This window comes from Anastrepha ludens, chromosome X (genome assembly GCF_028408465.1).
Source record: "Anastrepha ludens isolate Willacy chromosome X, idAnaLude1.1, whole genome shotgun sequence".
NCBI lineage: Eukaryota > Metazoa > Arthropoda > Insecta > Diptera > Tephritidae > Anastrepha > Anastrepha ludens.
In genome coordinates, this window is record NC_071503.1 from 98,309,503 (window position 1) to 98,332,275 (window position 22,773).

The 22,773-nt window shown below is 37.5% G+C and overlaps 1 protein-coding gene across 1 annotated transcript; it reads left to right on the forward strand.

Moving 5' to 3' along the window:
• The first annotated feature begins 2,078 nt into the window (after positions 1 to 2,078).
• On the forward strand, positions 2,079 to 3,101 carry LOC128870408 (piggyBac transposable element-derived protein 3-like). Its single transcript, XM_054113022.1, has one exon. It carries the CDS (start codon positions 2,079 to 2,081, stop codon positions 3,099 to 3,101), a length of 1,023 nt encoding a protein of 340 aa, XP_053968997.1.
• The last annotated feature ends 19,672 nt before the right edge of the window (positions 3,102 to 22,773 follow it).

A 22,773-nucleotide genomic window follows, 5' to 3' on the forward strand; every position in this document is an offset into this window, starting at 1 on the left:
TTGATGACAGGAGATGCCTCATTTTCTCCTCGATCACCACCACACCCATTCGCTTTACTTCTTTTTCCAGCTTGGAAAAGGTAAAACCAACAGCGCGGTTGTTAAGGCCGATGATGTCAATATCATCGGCATACGCCAATAACACTGTGGAACAAATTCAGGTTAGGAAAAATTAGGTCCATTCTGAGAGTGGCGGGTGAAAATAGAGGCGAAATTAGAAGACCCGTATCGCGCCGTTTTTTTATGTTAGTTCGAATTTTTTTTTAATCGGCCTTCGAAGTTCGAAATCGGAGCAAAATTGTTTATATGGTTTTTTGGCTATAACTCGTCGACTAATTGATATTTTTTCAATCTGTAAAAGCCAAATTATTGCTAGAGACCTGTGCAACAATTACAATTTTTGAAAAAATTGATTTCGAAAATTTTTGTGGTACTTATGAAACAATATACTGAAAATCGGCATTTGACTGCAAACTTCGAAGGCCGATTAAAAAAAAATTCGAACTAACATAAAAAAAAGGCGCGGTACGGGTCTTCTAATTTCGCCTCTATTTTCACCCGCCACTCTCAGAATGGACCTAATTTTTGCTAACCTGAATTTGTTGCACAGTGTAACCGCAACAAGAAAAATAGCTTCTTTTCATAGTTTATTTTGTTTATTTTTACTAAAAATTCATTTTCCGAACATGAAACTGAATGTAAAAAAGTCAAATAACACTGTGGAACAAATTCAGGTTAGCAAAAATTAGGTCCATTCTGAGAGTGGCGGGTGAAAATAGAGGCGAAATTAGAAGACCCGTACCGCGCCTTTTTTTTATGTTAGTTCGAATTTTTTTTTTAATCGGCCTTCGAAGTTTGCAGTCAAATGCCGATTTTCAATATATTGTTTCATAAGTACCACAAAAATTTTCGAAATCAAATTTTTCAAAAATTGTAATTGTTGCACAGGTCTCTAGCAATAATTTGGCTTTTACAGATTGAAAAAATATCAATTAGTCGACGGGTTATAGCCAAAAAACCATATAAACAATTTTGCTCCGATTTCGAACTTCGAAGGCCGATTAAAAAAAAATTCGAACTAACATAAAAAAACGGCGCGATACGGGTCTTCTAATTTCGCCTCTATTTTCACCCGCCACTCTCAGAATGGACCTAATTTTTGCTAACCTGAATTTGTTCCACAGTGTAATTGTACGTTCTTCAAAAAAATGTGCCTGAACGATTAAATTCTCTGGCTCGCACGATCTTTTCCAACATCAGTTTAAAGAAGTCACACGATAGAGAGCGGCTCGGAGAGGTCGTTCACAATTTTGAAGACGCTGCTGGTATTGAACAATATTATTTTGCATAGCCGTATTAGTATACTAAATTCAGGCATCGCGGCATATAGGTAACTCTTTTTCGTACTGTCGAATGCAGCTTTCAAATCGACAAAAAGGTGGTACTGATGCGAAATACCGTTAGATGGAATAATATGTCGTTGCATGTTTATTTTCCAGCAAAGTACAATAAAATAAATAAATGATTGGCGCGTACACTTCTGTTAGGTGTTTGGCCGAGCTCCTCCTCCTATTTGTGGTGTGCATCTTGATGTTGTTAACCCTCTAGTGCATATAACCGCCTACAGGCGGGTAACACTTAAAAGCAAAAAAAAAAAAAACTAAAAACACAAAGTGCTTTTTTGTTTGTCATGCAGCTTACACGATTCATATTCTTCAGTTTACCCTTGATCGTAAAAGCTGCATGTGCTCATATTACAAAAATTTTGCAAGTGGAATTAAAAGAAGTGATCAAATAACCGAAAAAAGTATTTTTTTGAGAAGGTGGTTTTGTGAGACTTCCTAAGAAGTGCCCTATTGGAATATTGAGTTAAAAAAATATTTGCTAAGTAGATTGAGAAGTGTAGAGTGAGATAAAGTGCTCTCCAAGTTTTTTTTTATGTACATTGTGCCACTGTGTGCTTCACGCTGCAACCGTCTACAGGAGGCCGTATGCAGTGCGTTCAAAAACAAATGTTCAGTTATTTTGAACTTCAAGTTCACATATTATGCTGATTTATATTTTTTATCACTAGAAAAATGTTGCGGTGGGGACGCAAACGCAAATACGACTTGCCGAAGATGTCAGATGAGGAGTTCAACGACTTTATGGACTTTTGCGAAAACAGTGATGAGGAAATTGAAGGCGATGATTTCGATAGTGACAACGACGTGAATGACCCAGATTTTGTGGTCCCCAATCAAAATGATTCCTTTCTACAAGAAACAGCAAACAACATTTCTGTATCTGATCTTTCTCTTTCCCGTGGAATTTATTCGCTTGGAACTTTTCGAGCCAACCGTGTGAAAAACTGTAAACTATCTGCCGATGAACAGCTAGTGGTGAAAAAAGCTCCTCGTGGATATTTGGAGGATTTCGTTGCCACCGCATTTGGAGTAGATATTTCTACTGTTGTTTGGAAGGACAGCAAACCAGTTCGTTTAGCGTCAACGTATGTAGGTGTGCAGCCATTTAACTTGAATAATCCGAGCGACCGAAACACATTGTCCCGTCGCTATAACCGCAATAGAAAACAGTATGAATATGTGAGCTGTCCAAACATTGTCAAAGAATACAACCGGCACATGGGCGGAGTGGACTTGATGGACAGTCTAATTGGTCACTACAAAATTCGCATGAAGACTCGTAAATGGCCATCTCGTATATTTCACCATGTTATCGACTTGGCAATAGTGAATGCTTACGTTTTATACCATCGTATCAATCGTGAAAAACGTCAGCGTGTCGAGCTTCCACGATTTCGGGAAGAAATCGCCGAAACTCTCCTGCTCATATCGGAAACGAAAAAATTTGGTCGCCCCACTACTGCAGAAAAACAAGCCGAAGAAGTACCAAAGGGAAGCAAGTTACTGTACCTACCACCACCCAATATAAGGTATGATTGTCTCAATCATTGGCCAAATTTCTGCGATAAAAGTACTAAACGTCAATGTCGTAACAAGCCATGTAAATCGGAGACTCAAGTTTATTGCGAAAAATGCAACATACCACTTTGCATGCCTGTCAAAAAATCATGTTTTAAGGAATTTCATGCTGAATAAAGGACATTTTTGAAGATATGGTGGGAAGTTATTTCTAAGTAAATGTATATGTACATATATTCGTTATTCTTAGACTTTGAACCAAACTTAACAATTTGTATACTATTTTATATATTACTTAAATTTTTATAAATAAACGTTTTCTGTTTACTTGTTTAAGTGGTATTGTATTTTTAGTAATTTTTTTTAAGCTACCTGCATAAGACCGTCCAGAGGCGGGGTGCTAATTTCCAGGGCCACAGAGCGAATTCGGGTCGTACAAATAAAAATAATATTATATTTATGTTTTATGGCCTCTAATTAGTACAAAACATAATTTTATTATAAAAAATCTTTTCTATGCACTAGAGGGTTAAACAAATGGAGGGACGTACAGTTTCAAGCCGACTCCGCACGGAAGATATTTTTATGAGGAGCTTTTTCATGGCAGAAATACACTCGGAGGTTTACCATTTCCTGCCGAGGGGCGACCGCTATTAGAAAAATGTTTTTATTAATTTTGCTTTCACCGAGATTCGAACCAACGACCTCTTCCGAATGGTAATCACGCACCAACCCATTCGGCCACGGCGGCCAAAGTACAATATTCACTTGAGTTATTAGAAAACCTTAGATTACTAGATCAAATACGGTTTAATGCGTCTTCTATAAAAATTACTGCCTCTAATCAATTGAACCGGCTTACATGTTTCAGTGACTTGGTTGGTTGAAGTTTGTCGCATAAATATGTAAGAACCTTCCACTTTGGTAATTTAAACATGACCATACAGTTTCTTGGCGCCAAAAATGGTAAAATGTTGCAGCCAAGAATTTTATCTTTCTATGGCGATATGTATGGCATACGAGCATACCTTATGGCATACGAGCATACCCAGCAATGCATATACATACCTCGTAACATTATTAGATTAGGTATAACTAAATATCATCAGAATACGCATGAGCATTAAAATATTTGCACAGCAAAAGACTTCATTGACAAACATACTAAAGATCATAGGACCAAGAAATGTTTATGGAGCTGTCCGGGGAAAATGCATAGAAGTGCCTGAGTTTCTATAAGATCAAAGTTTGGTTCTCTTAAGTCAGAGAGTGTTAAATCGCCATTATCGAATGGCATCTAAACATCATTTAGGATTTTAATCAAAGCTTTGACTTTATGGCCATAATAGCCTTTATAACATCAGACTTGCTAACCCCTTCGAACTCAAATTCGTCTTGCATGGTGGAAAAACGGACAGCCATATTCTGAAGGTTAATAGAGTTGGAAAGAACCAATAAAAAATCATTTGAGATATCAAGGTTTAACTGGCATTTTTCGTTAGTTTTACCATAAAGTCGAAAGCTTTGCAAGTTTTGACATATTTGCCTAGACGGAAGAGAAGGATTCAATTTGTGATTATAGTTACACGAGACATCAGTATATGCCCATTTGGCATGCATTTTGTTATGTTTCATAGGGACATGCCGATCATTCAGAGCAGTCAGATTGTTGTTGAGATGTTCGAGTTGCCCATCAACCGTATCATTATACCCGCAGTTGTTCCAGTATACACAATTAAAATCAAAGAAAAAGGAATTAGAGTTAAACGAACAAAAATCATGAAACAAATAAGCAGTACCAACTGCTCAACAATTAAAAGCTACCTCTACAATTCAAAAGATTAAATTATGGTTCGATACAAAACACAGTTTGTCAAATTTTAATACATAGGTCAACTTATATATATATATATAATTGGCGCGTACACCCTTTTCGGGTGTTTGTCCGAGTCCTCCTCTTATTTGTTACACAAATGGAGGGACCTACAGTTTCAACCCGACTCCGAAGGGCAGATATTTTTATGAGGAGCTTTTTCATGGCAGAAATACACTCGGAGGTTTGCCATTTCCTGCCGAGAGGCGAGCGCTTTTAGAAAAATGTTGTTCTTAATTTTGGTGTTTTCACCGAAATTCGAACCAACGTTCTCTCTGTGAATTCCGAATGGTAGTCACGCACCAATCCATTCGGCTATGGCGGCCGCTCAAGAGGTCAACTTAGAAGCAATAAAATAATGTAAAAATCAGGGATTAGAGTTACTAGCAAATCTAGTAATTTAACTAAACTTGGATTTATTATGGGACAACGATTATGCGCCTATACAGTATGTCTAATAGAAGCGTGACCGCCTTAACTTAGAAACTATTTGACCGATTCGATTTTAACAAACAGCATTGTGTGGGCTTATTATATGCAATATGTTCACTAAAATGTATAGTCACCGCCATTGGCTATAATGACTCCACAGGCTCAAGTCATACCTTGTGTTAATTTCTGGGCAAGTTGTGGAGGAAATAGACTCTAAATCAGCCGAATTCGCCATGATAACTACTTGACCGTCCATATTTTTTTACCTTTGAGTTTTTTCTTAACTGATGTCCAAACAGTACAGCAGGACGGATGTTTGCAACTATTCGTCCTAAAGGACGATGAGAATGTTCTTCTTCTTGATTAGCGCGATAACCGCTTACGCGATTTTGGCCGATTTTAACAAAACGCGCCTTCCTCTTCCTCTGAATAGGAGCGTTTGTATCCATTCGGACGACATGACCCATCTAGCGAAGCCGCTGGATCTTTATTCGCTGCGATGTGTCTATGTCGCCGTAAAGCTCATACAGCTCATTGTTCCATCGTCCAAGTAGAACTTGTTGACAAGATAGATTCTCTGTTGGATTTGAAGTCTAATATTATTATCGGTATTTATGATGGTTCCTAGATTAACGCAGTCTTTTACAACCCCGAAATCATAACTGTCAACAGTGACGTTAGTGCCGATACGCGAATGCGCCGACTGTTTGATGACAGGAGATACCTCATTTTGTCCTCGCTCACCACCAGACCCATTCGCTTTGCTTCTTTATCCAGTTTGAGCCGATGATGTCAATATCATCGCTGTATGCCAACAATTGCACGCTCTTATAAAAAATTATGCCTGAGCGATTCAGTTCTGCGGCTCGCACGATCTTTTCCAACATCAGCTTAAAGAAGTCACATGACAGCGAGTCACCCTGACTGAAACCTCGTTTGATATCAAACGGCTCGGAGAAGTTCTTCACAATTCTGACTGCGCTGCTGGCATTGAGCAACGTCATTTTGCATAGCCGTATTCGTGTGTGTCGTATTGTGAATTTCTGGTCGATTGTGGATTTCCCAGGTCTAAAGCCACACCGATAAGGTCCAATGGTTGGTTGATGGTGGGCTTCAGCCTGTCACACAATACGCTCGCTAGAACGTTATACGCGATATTTAGAAAACTAATCCCGTGATAATTGGCACAGATTGCAGCCTGACCCTTCTTGTGGATTGGGCAGAGCACACTAAAACTCCAATCGGCAGGCATGCTTTCATCTGACCATATTTTGCATAGAAGCTTATGCTTGCACCTTACCAGCTCCTCGCCACTATGTTTGAATAGCTTAGCCGGCAGTCCGTTCGCTCCCACGGCTCTTGTTGTTCTTTATCCGCGTTATCGCTATTTTCACCATGTCATGGTCGGGAAGCAGACCGATAGTCCCGTCATCAACGATTGGATTATCGCGATCTTCATATTCTATGTAACATGCCAGTATTTAGCAGGTTTGAGAAGTGTTCCTTCCGTAATTTAGTCACGCTCTGGATGTAAGTCACCAGATCGCCGTCTTTGTTTTTACAGAAAATCACCCCGGTATTAAAACCTTCTGTAAGCCGGCGAACTTTCTGGGAGAATTTTCGAGGTAGTACTGCTGCGAAATACCGTTAGATGGAATAATATTTTGATGCATGTTTATTTTCCAGCAAAGTACAATATTCACTTGAATTATCAGAAAACCTTAGATTACTAGATCAAATACGGTTTAATGCCTATTTTTTTCTATAAAAATTATTGCCTCTAACACTGCGTTACAAAAACGAACTTTTTTTCTGTCCTATGAAACAAATATACTTTTTCGGAAAGGGGAGAAAAAATAAAAATACACGTGTATCTGCGATTTTCATGTACACGTCAGAATTTTTTTTTTATGTATAAAATATAGAGCTCGTAGTCCGCCTGCGTGAAAAACTTTGGATCAATTTTTACCCTTTTTCCGTGATCCAACCGCGCTGAATTTCTGCAGGCAGACTCGTGGAAATGTTTTTATTATGTGAAATTAAAAAAAAAAAAAAAATTTATCAATTCTCAGATTTTCTTGAATTTTTTTTTTCTAAAAAAAAAAATTTTTTTTCTAAATTTTCGGCATAACTTGGAGGGACTCTAAATTTTTAAACAACTTATTAAACTTTAATTTATTGTTTCATACAACACACTCTGTGCCGTTTGTGTGTTTGTTACAGTTCGGGAAGTTCCGATCATCTGACAGTTGCGCTACTAGGAGACGTATACTTTGACAATTGTTTTAAGTTCTGTTGCGCGAAAACGTCTTTATGTATATTTCATCTTACGAAAAATTCAGTGCCCGACTCGAAATAACTTTTGTTACGTTTGTGGCTTATTCGCACCAAGTAAAAATTTTAAAAATATTACGAAAACAGTGGTTAATTCGTTTCAGAAAATATTCGAGACTGCTTATGTTCCTTACTTGTGGTATACTCCGGAAGTCGTGTGCGACTATTGCTATAGAAATTTATGCAAGTTTACTGATGGAACAATTACTGTTTACTGTACGAACAATTTGGCTACCACGCGGCTTCAATGGAGATTTTTGATGATGTTCCCGAATTAAGGGATGGAGAACCTACAGTAGCACCAACAATGCTATCAACATTTCTTGCATCGAATGCGAGATGCGGGGAACCAGAAGAATCGGAATTTGTACCAACACCCAGTGAACTTGGGACTGCAGTGCCGCATTTAGTAACGCAAGCCGACTTCAAAGACCTTGTACGAGAAGGAAATTTGTCAAAGAGAACAGCCGAACTCTTTGCATCACGCTTTAAGCAGTGAAACATAGTGGCGGCTGATTTTAAAATAACAGCCGCTCGTGATCGACGTAGCAGTATTCCATATGACGAATTTTTTAAATTGCACGAAGATCGGGAAAAAAACCTGGCTTATTGTTGTGATATTGATTCGATGTTTGAAACATAAACGCAAAAATAAAAGGCCTAAGTTTCTTTGAAAGCATTACAATTTTTAATGTAACAATTGTTAATTTTAATATAATAAAATTAATAAAAAAATTCGGGGTTTTATATCTCTATTGTAATGCGGAGTGATATACCTTTCTTTTGATACATCGACATATCTCATGCAATTTTTTTTTAGTTTCGAACAGGTGGCAACCCGGTGAAGCATTGTCAGTGGCACCATCTAGGTGAAAAGTCTAGAAATGTGATACACTATCTGTGTGCCCAATTTCATTCAAATCCGTTAAGCCAATCCTGAGATCGTGTGGCCATACAGATATGCATATACGAATTGCTCGTTTAAAGTTATAAAATACAAAAAAAAACATTGTGACGTGTACATGAAAATCGCTGATACACGTGTATTTTTATTTTTTATCCCCTTTCCGAAAAAGTATATTTGGTTCATAGGACAGAATGTGTGTAACGCGGTGTAATCAATTGAATTGTTTCAGTGACATGGTTGGTTGAAGTTTGTCGCATAAATATGTAAGAACCTTCCACTTTGGTAATTTAAACATGACCATATAGTTTCTTGGCGCCAAAAATGGTAAAATGTTGCATCCAAGAATTTTATCTTTCTATGGCGATATGTAAGCATTCGAGCATACCCAGCAATGCATATACATACCTCGTAACATTATTAGATTAGGTATAACTAAATATCATCAGAATACGCATGGGCATTAAAATATTTGCACAGCAAAAGACTTCATTGACAAACATACTAAAGATCAGAGGACCAAGAAATGTTTATGGAGCTGTCCGGGGAAAATGCATAGAAGTGCCTGAGTTTCTATAAGATCAAAGTTTGGTTCTCTAAGTCAGAGAGTGTTAAATCGCCATTATCGAATGGCATCTAAACATCATTTAGGATTTTAATCAAAGCTTTGACTTTATGGCCATAATAGCCTTTATAACATCAGACTTGCTAACCCCTTCGAACTCAAATTCGTCTTGCATGGTGGAAAAACGGACAGCCATATTCTGAAGGTTAATAGAGTTGGAAAGAACCAATAAAAAATCATTTGAGATATCAAGGTTTAACTGGCATTTTTCGTTAGTTTTACCATAAAGTCGAAAGCTTTGCACGTTTTGACATATTTGCCTAGACGGAAGAGAAGGATTCAATTTGTGATTATAGTTACACGAGACATCAGTATATGCCCATTTGGCATGCATTTTGTTATGTTTCATAGGGACATGCCGATCATTCAGAGCAGTCAGATTGGTGTTGAGATGTTCGAGTTTCCCATCAACCGTATCATTATACCCGCAGTTGTTCCAGTATACACAATTAAAATCAAAGAAAAAGGAATTAGAGTTAAACGAACAAAAATCATGAAACAAATAAGCAGTACCAACTGCTCAACAATTAAAAGCGACCTCTACAATTCAAAAGATTAAATTATGGTTCGATACAAAACACAGTTTGTCAAATTTTAATACATAGGTCAACTTATATATATATATATAATTGGCGCGTACACCCTTTTCGGGTGTTTGTCCGAGTCCTCCTCTTATTTGTTACACAAATGGAGGGACCTACAGTTTCAACCCGACTCCGAAGGGCAGATATTTTTATGAGGAGCTTTTTCATGGCAGAAATACACTCGGAGGTTTGCCATTTCCTGCCGAGAGGCGAGCGCTTTTAGAAAAATGTTGTTCTTAATTTTGGTGTTTTCACCGAAATTCGAACCAACGTTCTCTCTGTGAATTCCGAATGGTAGTCACGCACCAATCCATTCGGCTATGGCGGCCGCTCAAGAGGTCAACTTAGAAGCAATAAAATAATGTAAAAATCAGGGATTAGAGTTACTAGCAAATCTAGTAATTTAACTAAACTTGGATTTATTATGGGACAACGATTATGCGCCTATACAGTATGTCTAATAGAAGCGTGACCGCCTTAACTTAGAAACTATTTGACCGATTCGATTTTAACAAACAGCATTGTGTGGGCTTATTATATGCAATATGTTCACTAAAATGTATAGTCACCGCCATTGGCTATAATGACTCCACAGGCTCAAGTCATACCTTGTGTTAATTTCTGGGCAAGTTGTGGAGGAAATAGACTCTAAATCAGCCGAATTCGCCATGATAACTACTTGACCGTCCATATTTTTTTACCTTTGAGTTTTTTCTTAACTGATGTCCAAACAGTACAGCAGGACGGATGTTTGCAACTATTCGTCCTAAAGGACGATGAGAATGTTCTTCTTCTTGATTAGCGCGATAACCGCTTACGCGATTTTGGCCGATTTTAACAAAACGCGCCTTCCTCTTCCTCTGAATAGGAGCGTTTGTATCCATTCGGACGACATGACCCATCTAGCGAAGCCGCTGGATCTTTATTCGCTGCGATGTGTCTATGCCGCCGTAAAGCTCATACAGCTCATTGTTCCATCGTCCAAGTAGAACTTGTTGACAAGATAGATTCTCTGTTGGATTTGAAGTCTAATATTATTATCGGTATTTATGATGGTTCCTAGATTAACGCAGTCTTTTACAACCCCGAAATCATAACTGTCAACAGTGACGTTAGTGCCGATACGCGAATGCGCCGACTGTTTGATGACAGGAGATACCTCATTTTGTCCTCGCTCACCACCAGACCCATTCGCTTTGCTTCTTTATCCAGTTTGAGCCGATGATGTCAATATCATCGCTGTATGCCAACAATTGCACGCTCTTATAAAAAATTATGCCTGAGCGATTCAGTTCTGCGGCTCGCACGATCTTTTCCAACATCAGCTTAAAGAAGTCACATGACAGCGAGTCACCCTGACTGAAACCTCGTTTGATATCAAACGGCTCGGAGAAGTTCTTCACAATTCTGACTGCGCTGCTGGCATTGAGCAACGTCATTTTGCATAGCCGTATTCGTGTGTGTCGTATTGTGAATTTCTGGTCGATTGTGGATTTCCCAGGTCTAAAGCCACACCGATAAGGTCCAATGGTTGGTTGATGGTGGGCTTCAGCCTGTCACACAATACGCTCGCTAGAACGTTATACGCGATATTTAGAAAACTAATCCCGTGATAATTGGCACAGATTGCAGCCTGACCCTTCTTGTGGATTGGGCAGAGCACACTAAAACTCCAATCGGCAGGCATGCTTTCATCTGACCATATTTTGCATAGAAGCTTATGCTTGCACCTTACCAGCTCCTCGCCACTATGTTTGAATAGCTTAGCCGGCAGTCCGTTCGCTCCCACGGCTTTTGTTGGTTTTTATCCGCGTTATCGCTATTTTCACCATGTCATGGTCGGGAAGCAGACCGATAGTCCCGTCATCAACGATTGGATTATCGCGATCTTCATATTCTATGTAACATGCCAGTATTTAGCAGGTTTGAGAAGTGTTCCTTCCGTAATTTAGTCACGCTCTGGATGTAAGTCACCAGATCGCCGTCTTTGTTCTTACAGAAAATCACCCCGGTATTAAAACCTTCTGTAAGCCGGCGAACTTTCTGGGAGAATTTTCGAGGTAGTACTGCTGCGAAATACCGTTAGATGGAATAATATTTTGATGCATGTTTATTTTCCAGCAAAGTACAATATTCACTTGAATTATCAGAAAACCTTAGATTACTAGATCAAATACGGTTTAATGCCTATTTTTTTCTATAAAAATTATTGCCTCTAACACTGAGTTACAAAAACGAACTTTTTTTCTGTCCTATGAAACAAATATACTTTTTCGGAAAGGGGAGAAAAAATAAAAATACACGTGTATCGGCGATTTTCATGTACACGTCAGAATTTTTTTGTATGTATAAAATATAGAGCTCGTAGTCCGCCTGCGTGAAAAACTTTGGATCAATTTTTAACCCTTTTTCCGTGATCCAACCGCGCTGAATTTCTGCAGGCAGACTCGTGGAAATGTTTTTATAATGTGAAATTAAAAAAAAAAAAAAAAATTTATCAATTCTCAGATTTTCTTGAATTTTTTTTTTCTAAAAAAAAAAATTTTTTTTCTAAATTTTCGGCATAACTTGGAGGGACTCTAAATTTTTAAACAACTTATTAAACTTTAATTTATTGTTTCATACAACACACTCTGTGCCGTTTGTGTGTTTGTTACAGTTCGGGAAGTTCCGATCATCTGACAGTTGCGCTACTAGGAGACGTATACTTTGACAATTGTTTTAAGTTCTGTTGCGCGAAAACGTCTTTATGTATATTTCATCTTACGAAAAATTCAGTGCCCGACTCGAAATAACTTTTGTTACGTTTGTGGCTTATTCGCACCAAGTAAAAATTTTAAAAATATTACGAAAACAGTGGTTAATTCGTTTCAGAAAATATTCGAGGCTGCTTATGTTCCTTACTTGTGGTATACTCCGGAAGTCGTGTGCGACTATTGCTATAAAAATTTATGCAAGTTTACTGATGGAACAATTACTGTTTACTGTACGAACAATTTGGCTACCACGTACGGAGCACTGCAGTAAACTGTGCTACTTTTGCGTAACTTTTACTCAAACTAAAGGGTACCAATACTTTCGCCGCAACAAAATTCGCTACGCTAATGTAGAATCGGTTATTCCAGCGGTTCTGTACTCACCAGAAGAACGTATAGCGGCTTCAATGGAGATTTTTGATGATGTTCCCGAATTAAGGGATGGAGAACCTACAGTAGCACCAACAATGCTATCAACATTTCTTGCATCGAATGCGAGATGCGGGGAACCAGAAGAATCGGAATTTGTACCAACACCCAGTGAACTTGGGACTGCAGTGCCGCATTTAGTAACGCAAGCCGACTTCAAAGACCTTGTACGAGAAGGAAATTTGTCAAAGAGAACAGCCGAACTCTTTGCATCACGCTTTAAGCAGTGAAACATAGTGGCGGCTGATTTTAAAATAACAGCCGCTCGTGATCGACGTAGCAGTATTCCATATGACGAATTTTTTAAATTGCACGAAGATCGGGGAAAAAACCTGGCTTATTGTTGTGATATTGATTCGATGTTTGAAACATAAACGCAAAAATAAAAGGCCTAAGTTTCTTTGAAAGCATTAAAATTTTTAATGTAACAATTGTTAATTTTAATATAATAAAATTAATAAAAAAATTCGGGGTTTTATATCTCTATTGTAATGCGGAGTGATATACCTTTCTTTTGATACATCGACATATCTCATGCAATTTTTTTTTAATTTCGAACAGGTGGCAACCCGGTGAAGCATTGTCAGTGGCACCATCTAGGTGAAAAGTCTAGAAATGTGATACACTATCTGTGTGCCCAATTTCATTCAAATCCGTTAAGCCAATCCTGAGATCGTGTGGCCATACAGATATGCATATACGAATTGCTCGTTTAAAGTTATAAAATACAAAAAAAAACATTGTGACGTGTACATGAAAATCGCCGATACACGTGTATTTTTATTTTTTATCCCCTTTCCGAAAAAGTATATTTGGTTCATAGGACAGAATGTGTGTAACGCGGTGTAATCAATTGAATTGTTTCAGTGACATGGTTGGTTGAAGTTTGTCGCATAAATATGTAAGAACCTTCCACTTTGGTAATTTAAACATGACCATATAGTTTCTTGGGCCCCAAAAATGGTAAAATGTTGCATCCAAGAATTTTATCTTTCTATGGCGATATGTAAGCATACGAGCATACCCAGCAATGCATATACATACCTCGTAACATTATTAGATTAGGTATAACTAAATATCATCAGAATACGCATGGGCATTAAAATATTTGCACAGCAAAAGACTTCATTGACAAACATACTAAAGATCAGAGGACCAAGAAATGTTTATGGAGCTGTCCGGGGAAAATGCATAGAAGTGCCTGAGTTTCTATAAGATCAAAGTTTGGTTCTCTAAGTCAGAGAGTGTTAAATCGCCATTATCGAATGGCATCTAAACATCATTTAGGATTTTAATCAAAGCTTTGACTTTATGGCCATAATAGCCTTTATAACATCAGACTTGCTAACCCCTTCGAACTCAAATTCGTCTTGCATGGTGGGAAAACGGACAGCCATATTCTGAAGGTTAATAGAGTTGGAAAGAACCAATAAAAAATCATTTGAGATATCAAGGTTTAACTGGCATTTTTCGTTAGTTTTACCATAAAGTCGAAAGCTTTGCAAGTTTTGACATATTTGCCTAGACGGAAGAGAAGGATTCAATTTGTGATTATAGTTACACGAGACATCAGTATATGCCCATTTGGCATGCATTTTGTTATGTTTCATAGGGACATGCCGATCATTCAGAGCAGTCAGATTGTTGTTGAGATGTTCGAGTTTCCCATCAACCGTATCATTATACCCGCAGTTGTTCCAGTATACACAATTAAAATCAAAGAAAAAGGAATTAGAGTTAAACGAACAAAAATCATGAAACAAATAAGCAGTACCAACTGCTCAACAATTAAAAGCGACCTCTACAATTCAAAAGATTAAATTATGGTTCGATACAAAACACAGTTTGTCAAATTTTAATACATAGGTCAACTTATATATATATATATAATTGGCGCGTACACCCTTTTCGAGTGTTTGTCCGAGTCCTCCTCTTATTTGTTACACAAATGGAGGGACCTACAGTTTCAACCCGACTCCGAAGGGCAGATATTTTTATGAGGAGCTTTTTCATGGCAGAAATACACTCGGAGGTTTGCCATATCCTGCCGAGAGGCGAGCGCTTTTAGAAAAATGTTGTTCTTAATTTTGGTGTTTTCACCGAAATTCGAACCAACGTTCTCTCTGTGAATTCCGAATGGTAGTCACGCACCAATCCATTCGGCAATAGCGGCCGCTCAAGAGGTCAACTTAGAAGCAATAAAATAATGTAAAAATCAGGGATTAGAGTTACTAGCAAATCTAGTAATTTAACTAAACTTGGATTTATTATGGGACAACGATTATGCGCCTATACAGTATGTCTAATAGAAGCGTGACCGCCTTAACTTAGAAACTATTTGACCGATTCGATTTTAACAAACAGCATTGTGTGGGCTTATTATATGCAATATGTTCACTAAAATGTATAGTCACCGCCATTGGCTATAATGACTCCACAGGCTCAAGTCATACCTTGTGTTAATTTCTGCACAAGTTGTGGAGGAAATAGACTCTAAATCAGCCGAATTCGCCATGATAACTACTTGACCGTCCATATTTTTTTACCTTTGAGTTTTTTCTTAACTGATGTCCAAACAGTACAGCAGGACGGATGTTTGCAACTATTCGTCCTAAAGGACGATGAGAATGTTCTTCTTCTTGATTAGCGCGATAACCGCTTACGCGATTTTGGCCGATTTTAACAAAACGCGCCTTCCTCTTCCTCTGAATAGGAGCGTTTGTATCCATTCGGACGACATGACCCATCTAGCGAAGCCGCTGGATCTTTATTCGCTGCGATGTGTCTATGCCGCCGTAAAGCTCATACAGCTCATTGTTCCATCGTCCAAGTAGAACTTGTTGACAAGATAGATTCTCTGTTGGATTTGAAGTCTAATATTATTATCGGTATTTATGATGGTTCCTAGATTAACGCAGTCTTTTACAACCCCGAAATCATAACTGTCAACAGTGACGTTAGTGCCGATACGCGAATGCGCCGACTGTTTGATGACAGGAGATACCTCATTTTGTCCTCGCTCACCACCAGACCCATTCGCTTTGCTTCTTTATCCAGTTTGAGCCGATGATGTCAATATCATCGCTGTATGCCAACAATTGCACGCTCTTATAAAAAATTATGCCTGAGCGATTCAGTTCTGCGGCTCGCACGATCTTTTCCAACATCAGCTTAAAGAAGTCACATGACAGCGAGTCACCCTGACTGAAACCTCGTTTGATATCAAACGGCTCGGAGAAGTTCTTCACAATTCTGACTGCGCTGCTGGCATTGAGCAACGTCATTTTGCATAGCCGTATTCGTGTGTGTCGTATTGTGAATTTCTGGTCGATTGTGGATTTCCCAGGTCTAAAGCCACACCGATAAGGTCCAATGGTTGGTTGATGGTGGGCTTCAGCCTGTCACACAATACGTTCGCTAGAACGTTATACGCGATATTTAGAAAACTAGTCCCGTGATAATTGGCACAGATTGCAGCCTGACCCTTCTTGTGGATTGGGCAGAGCACACTAAAACTCCAATCGGCAGGCATGCTTTCATCTGACCATATTTTGCATAGAAGCTTATGCTTGCACCTTACCAGCTCTTCGCCACTATGTTTGAATAGCTTAGCCGGCAGTCCGTTCGCTCCCACGGCTTTTGTTGGTTTTTATCCGCGTTATCGCTATTTTCACCATGTCATGGTCGGGAAGCAGACCGATAGTCCCGTCATCAACGATTGGATTATCGCGATCTTCATATTCTATGTAACATGCCAGTATTTAGCAGGTTTGAGAAGTGTTCCTTCCGTAATTTAGTCACGCTCTGGATGTAAGTCACCAGATCGCCGTCTTTGTTCTTACAGAAAATCACCCCGGTATTAAAACCTTCTGTAAGCCGGCGAACTTTCTGGGAGAATTTTCGAGGTAGTACTGCTGCGAAATACCGTTAGATGGAATAATATTTTGATGCATGTTTATTTTCCAGCAAAGTACAATATTCACTTGAATTATCAGAAAACCTTAGATTACTAGATCAAATACGGTTTAATGCCTATTTTTTTCTATAAAAATTATTGCCTCTAACACTGCGTTACAAAAACGAACTTTTTTTCTGTCCTATGAACCAAATATACTTTTTCGGAAAGGGGAGAAAAAATAAAAATACACGTGTATCGGCGATTTTCATGTACACGTCAGAATTTTTTTTTATGTATAAAATATAGAGCTCGTAGTCCGCCTGCGTGAAAAACTTTGGATCAATTTTTAACCCTTTTTCCGTGATCCAACCGCGCTGAATTTCTGCAGGCAGACTCGTGGAAATGTTTTTATTATGTGAAATTAAAAAAAAAAAAAAAATTTATCAATTCTCAGATTTTCTTGAATTTTTTTTTTCTAAAAAAAAAAATTTTTTTTCTAAATTTTCGGCATAACTTGGAGGGACTCTAAATTTTTAAACAACTTATTAAACTTTAATTTATTGTTTCATACAACACACTCTGTGCCGTTTGTGTGTTTGTTACAGTTCGGGAAGTTCCGATCATCTGACAGTTGCGCTACTAGGAGACGTATACTTTGACAATTGTTTTAAGTTCTGTTGCGCGAAAACGTCTTTATGTATATTTCATCTTACGAAAAATTCAGTGCCCGACTCGAAATAACTTTTGTTACGTTTGTGGCTTATTCGCACCAAGTAAAAATTTTAAAAATATTACGAAAACAGTGGTTAATTCGTTTCAGAAAATATTCGAGACTGCTTATGTTCCTTACTTGTGGTATACTCCGGAAGTCGTGTGCGACTATTGCTATAGAAATTTATGCAAGTTTACTGATGGAACAATTACTGTTTACTGTACGAACAATTTGGCTACAACGTACGGAGCACTGCAGTAAACTGTGCTACTTTTGCGTAACTTTTACTCAAACTAAAGTGTACCAATACTTTCGCCGCAACAAAATTCGCTACGCTAATGTAGAATCGGTTATTCCAGCGGTTCTGTACTCACCAGAAGAACGTATAGCGGCTTCAATGGAGATTTTTGATGATGTTCCCGAATTAAGGGATGGAGAACCTATGGTAGCACCAACAATGCTATCAACATTTCTTGCATCGAATGCGAGATGCGGGGAACCAGAAGAATCGGAATTTGTACCAACACCCAGTGAACTTGGGACTACAGTGCCGCATTTAGTAACGCAAGCCGACTTCAAAGACCTTGTACGAGAAGGAAATTTGTCAAAGAGAACAGCCGAACTCTTTGCATCACGCTTTAAGCAGTGAAATATAGTGGCGGCTGATTTTAAAATAACAGCCGCTCGTGATCGACGTAGCAGTATTCCATATGACGAATTTTTTAAATTGCACGAAGATCGGGAAAAAAACCTGGCTTATTGTTGTGATATTGATTCGATGTTTGAAACATAAACGCAAAAATAAAAGGCCTAAGTTTCTTTGAAAGCATTAAAATTTTTAATGTAACAATTGTTAATTTTAATATAATAAAATTAATAAAAAAATTCGGGGTTTTATATCTCTATTGTAATGCGGAGTGATATACCTTTCTTTTGATACATCGACATATCTCATGCAATTTTTTTTTAATTTCGAACAGGTGGCAACCCGGTGAAGCATTGTCAGTGGCACCATCTAGGTGAAAAGTCTAGAAATGTGATACACTATCTGTGTGCCCAATTTCAATTCAATTCATTTCAATTCAATTTCAATTTATTTGATTTGTTTTGTACATAGTAAGACAGAGTCTTGTGGTAGTACATCTTCTTATAATTCTAGAATACGAGGATGGTATACATAGAAATTCTACTTAGATTTAAAACTATTTTAACTATTAAACTTATAGACTAAAACTTAGAGTAGTAAGTGAGAAGAAGAGAAAGATGGTGGGAATGGGAGAAGGAAAGGGGTATTAAAGGTTAGAAGTAATTAGAAACTGCAGTTTTAAAACACCTTGCTTGTTTTATAAGCTTTATTGTAGTTGGTATAGAATTCCATAGTTTAATGGCACTGACAAAGAACATGAGTTCTGATTCCAAGTAAGTGTAAGTCGGAACAATTAGATTCAATGTTCGGGTGCACTGGCATTGTTTAATGTTTTTATACAGGTACAATGGTTTTTGTGTGTATATTAGTTTATGCAGGAACAAAACAGAGCGTATTTTGAGATACGAGTCGAGGTTATGATCGAGAATCTGTTTTGAGTAGACAGATATATTTCCTTTTTTCAAACACGAAACGCGCTGCATTATTTAAAGCAATTTGCAATTTTTGTTTCGAATTATTATCAAGCCTGCAATATACTAATTCAGCGTATGATACATGAGGAACAATGAGTGATCTAACAAGTTTTAATTTAGTTTGCCGTGGCAGTAAGTAGGCAGTACAATATAGCTTTCTAAGAATATTATATACCTTGTTTACAACAAAGTTTACATGGTCAACGCATGATAGTCTTGAATTTATTCTGAAACCCAGGTTAGTTACTATGTCATCAAAGTTAATATTTACTTCATTAAGTAATATTCGCGGCAAAGAGCTAAGGTCATACTTTGAATGAGAAATAGCAATCGCCTTCGTCTTTGACTCATTTAATTTTAAGTTGTTAGATTTGGACCAGTTAGAAATACGTGTGAGGTCTTCATTAAGCCTTGCCATCAAATCTTCAATAAGACCTATTGGCCTTGACAGGTAGATCTGGGTGTCATCAGCATAGAGGTGAATCGACGAATTTTGGCAACACTCAACAATATCATTAATGAAAATGCAAAATAAAATTGGACCTAAAATAGAGCCCTGCGGCACACCTGACGTAATTGGTTTTAGACTTGAGTAGTTATCGCCACACTTAACTTGTTGTAGCCGATTCGAGAGGTAACTTTTTATTAGTTGCAGAGAAAATGCTCCAAACTTATAGTGATAGCACAATTTTTTCAGTAAAATGTTGTGATCAATAGTATCAAATGCTTTTGAAAAATCGAGTAATACTAGCACTGTTAGGTAGTTTTTATCATAAGCAGAGCGAACATCTTCAAAAATTTTAAGCATAGCTGTGGAGCAACTATGCAGACTTCTGAAACCCGACTGGAAATTACTCAGCAGATTATTCTTGTCCAAGTAGCAGGTAATTTGTCGCGCCAAAAATTTTTCAAATACTTTCGATAGGGCAGGTAAAATGCTTATTGGTCTGAAGTGCTGAGGAGCGGTAGAGCATTTTGTTTTTGGCACATGTATTATATTTGCTGTCTTCCAAAGATATGGAAATGTAGATGAGGTGATTGAAAAGTTAATTATGTGCGTAAGTGATGGTATTACAAATGGTAGAATAATTTTAAGAAATTTAAGGCAAATGCCGTCGGTCCCTATAGCATTAGATTTAACAGTATGTATACACTGTATCAAATCCATCTCTGTTGCAGACACAAATTCAAACTCACCGTCATCAACATGCTCTCGTAGAGGAACTTTTACAGGTATGTCGAGTGGAGCCCTGTTAGATGCTAGAAAGTGAGTATTTAACATTTCTGGGTCCAAACTGCACACGGGCTTATTCTCTCCTGAGACACCTAAGGTTTTAAGGTTTTTCCATAGGACTTTCGGAGGTAAACTATCATTGAGCTTCCATTGTAGATATGCCCTTTTGGCATATCTAATGATTGCAGTTACTTTATTTCTTGCTACACGATATTTTTGCCACAAGTGAGTGTTTCTATCATTTTTCCATTTCTTATATGCTTTACTACGCTCTCTAATTAAAGACAATATCTCACGCGTAAACCATGGTTTCCTATTTCCGTGGACTTTAACTTTACGCAACGGAACAAACCTATCAAATAGATGGCTGACTAAAGCATTGAAATGTTACAGTTTTTCATCCACTGTTGTGAATAACCGACACATATTCCAATTAAGCTCGGCAGCCTCCTTATTTAAGAGATCATGCTGAATAAGCTTAAAGTCTCTAAAAAATATCTCCTTTACTTGATTGTGTCTGTTGAACTTGATGTTGTAAGATAAGAATATCAACTCGTGGTCGGAAACTCCAGCCATAGGAAGCTGATCAATATGACTGACGTAATCTCTGTCACTGACGCAAAATACATCCAAAAGACTTGGTTTGCAGTGGGGTGCAAAGCGAGTAGCATATTCATTGATTAAGGAAATTCCTAATGATTGGAAACTATCTATCAAACTCCTGGAAGAAAAATTATCACAAAGAAGGTCTACATTTAAATCACCACACACAATAATATGTTCATAGGAGATGTGGAATTCCGCTAATTTATCAAATATCACTGAGAGGTCATTTCTATTGCTAGGGTTGTAAATGCATGCAACAAGACATTTGGTATTGTTATCATAAAATTCAACAAAAATGTATTCGACTTCTTGAAAATGATCTGATCTACAGATCTCTTTCCATTTAAAATTATTTTTAAAATATAAAGCAATGCCACCTCCTCGAGTCTTCGTAGTCCTATCACATCTAATAATAGTGTAGTCGCACAGGGAATATACATTATTATCAATATAGTCTTTAAACCATGTCTCTGTAATACATATTAAGTCAATGCTCAAATTATCAAAAACAAAATTTAGATAGTCAATTTTTTCAGCATTCAAACTTCGCGTATTCAACTGACAGACATTAAACCCATTGTAGCGATTAGAAATGAGTTTAAGCAATTCTCTTGCATGTTCTTTGTCTACTTGTTTTGCTATTTCATTACACATTGACAGTTTATGGTTGGGAGTATACGCAAGGTGGAGGAATTTAAATAAAGCAAGGGGATAATGAGATAGATAGGAAGGAGATCAAAATAAAAAAGATTACATTGTAAAGCCAAGAATATGAAAAGTACAAATGAAATGAACGAAATAGAAATAACAATGATTACAATGCAAAGCAAAGAGTTTGGAAAACATAAATGATAAATAAGAGAATAAATTTAACGCATACATAACATTAATAATATAACGCATAAATGTTTTAGTTTTTACATATTAGCAGTTGCAATGCTCTCTATACTCGTTTTTTCAGTTATAATTACAGCATCAGTTTGGGGTCGAGCTCTAACAAAAACTTGCCCACGAACAGAGAAAACTGACGTTAGACGCTTTTGCTTTTTCATTTCATTCAAATCCGTTAAGCCAATCCTGAGATCGTGTGGCCATACAGATATGCATATACGAATTGCTCGTTTAAAGTTATAAAATACAAAAAAAAACATTGTGACGTGTACATGAAAATCGCCGATACACGTGTATTTTTATTTTTTATCCCCTTTCCGAAAAAGTATATTTGGTTCATAGGACAGAATGTGTGTAACGCGGTGTAATCAATTGAATTGTTTCAGTGACATGGTTGGTTGAAGTTTGTCGCATAAATATGTAAGAACCTTCCACTTTGGTAATTTAAACATGACCATATAGTTTCTTGGCGCCAAAAATGGTAAAATGTTGCATCCAAGAATTTTATCTTTCTATGACGATATGTAAGCATACGAGCATACCCAGCAATGCATATACATACCTCGTAACATTATTAGATTAGGTATAACTAAATATCATCAGAATACGCATGGGCATTAAACTATTTGCACAGCAAAAGACTTCATTGACAAACATACTAAAGATCAGAGGACCAAGAAATGTTTATGGAGCTGTCCGGGGAAAATGCATAGAAAAGCATGTTTTTCTTAATTTTGGTGTTTTAACCGAAATTCGAACCAACGTTCTCTCTGTGAGTTCCGAATGGTAGTCACGCACCAATCCATTCGGCTACGGCGGTCGCTCAAGAGGTCAACTTAGAAGCAATAAAATAATGTAAAAATCAGAGATTAGAGTTACTAGCAAATCTAGTAATTTAACTAAAGTTGGATTTATTGTGGGACAACGATTATGCGCCTATACAGTATGTCT

Excerpts from the sequence above, each read along its gene's own strand:
- LOC128870408 (XM_054113022.1), top strand. The coding sequence starts at position 2,079 with ATGTTGCGGTGGGGACGCAAACGCAAATACGACTTGCCGAAGATGTCA.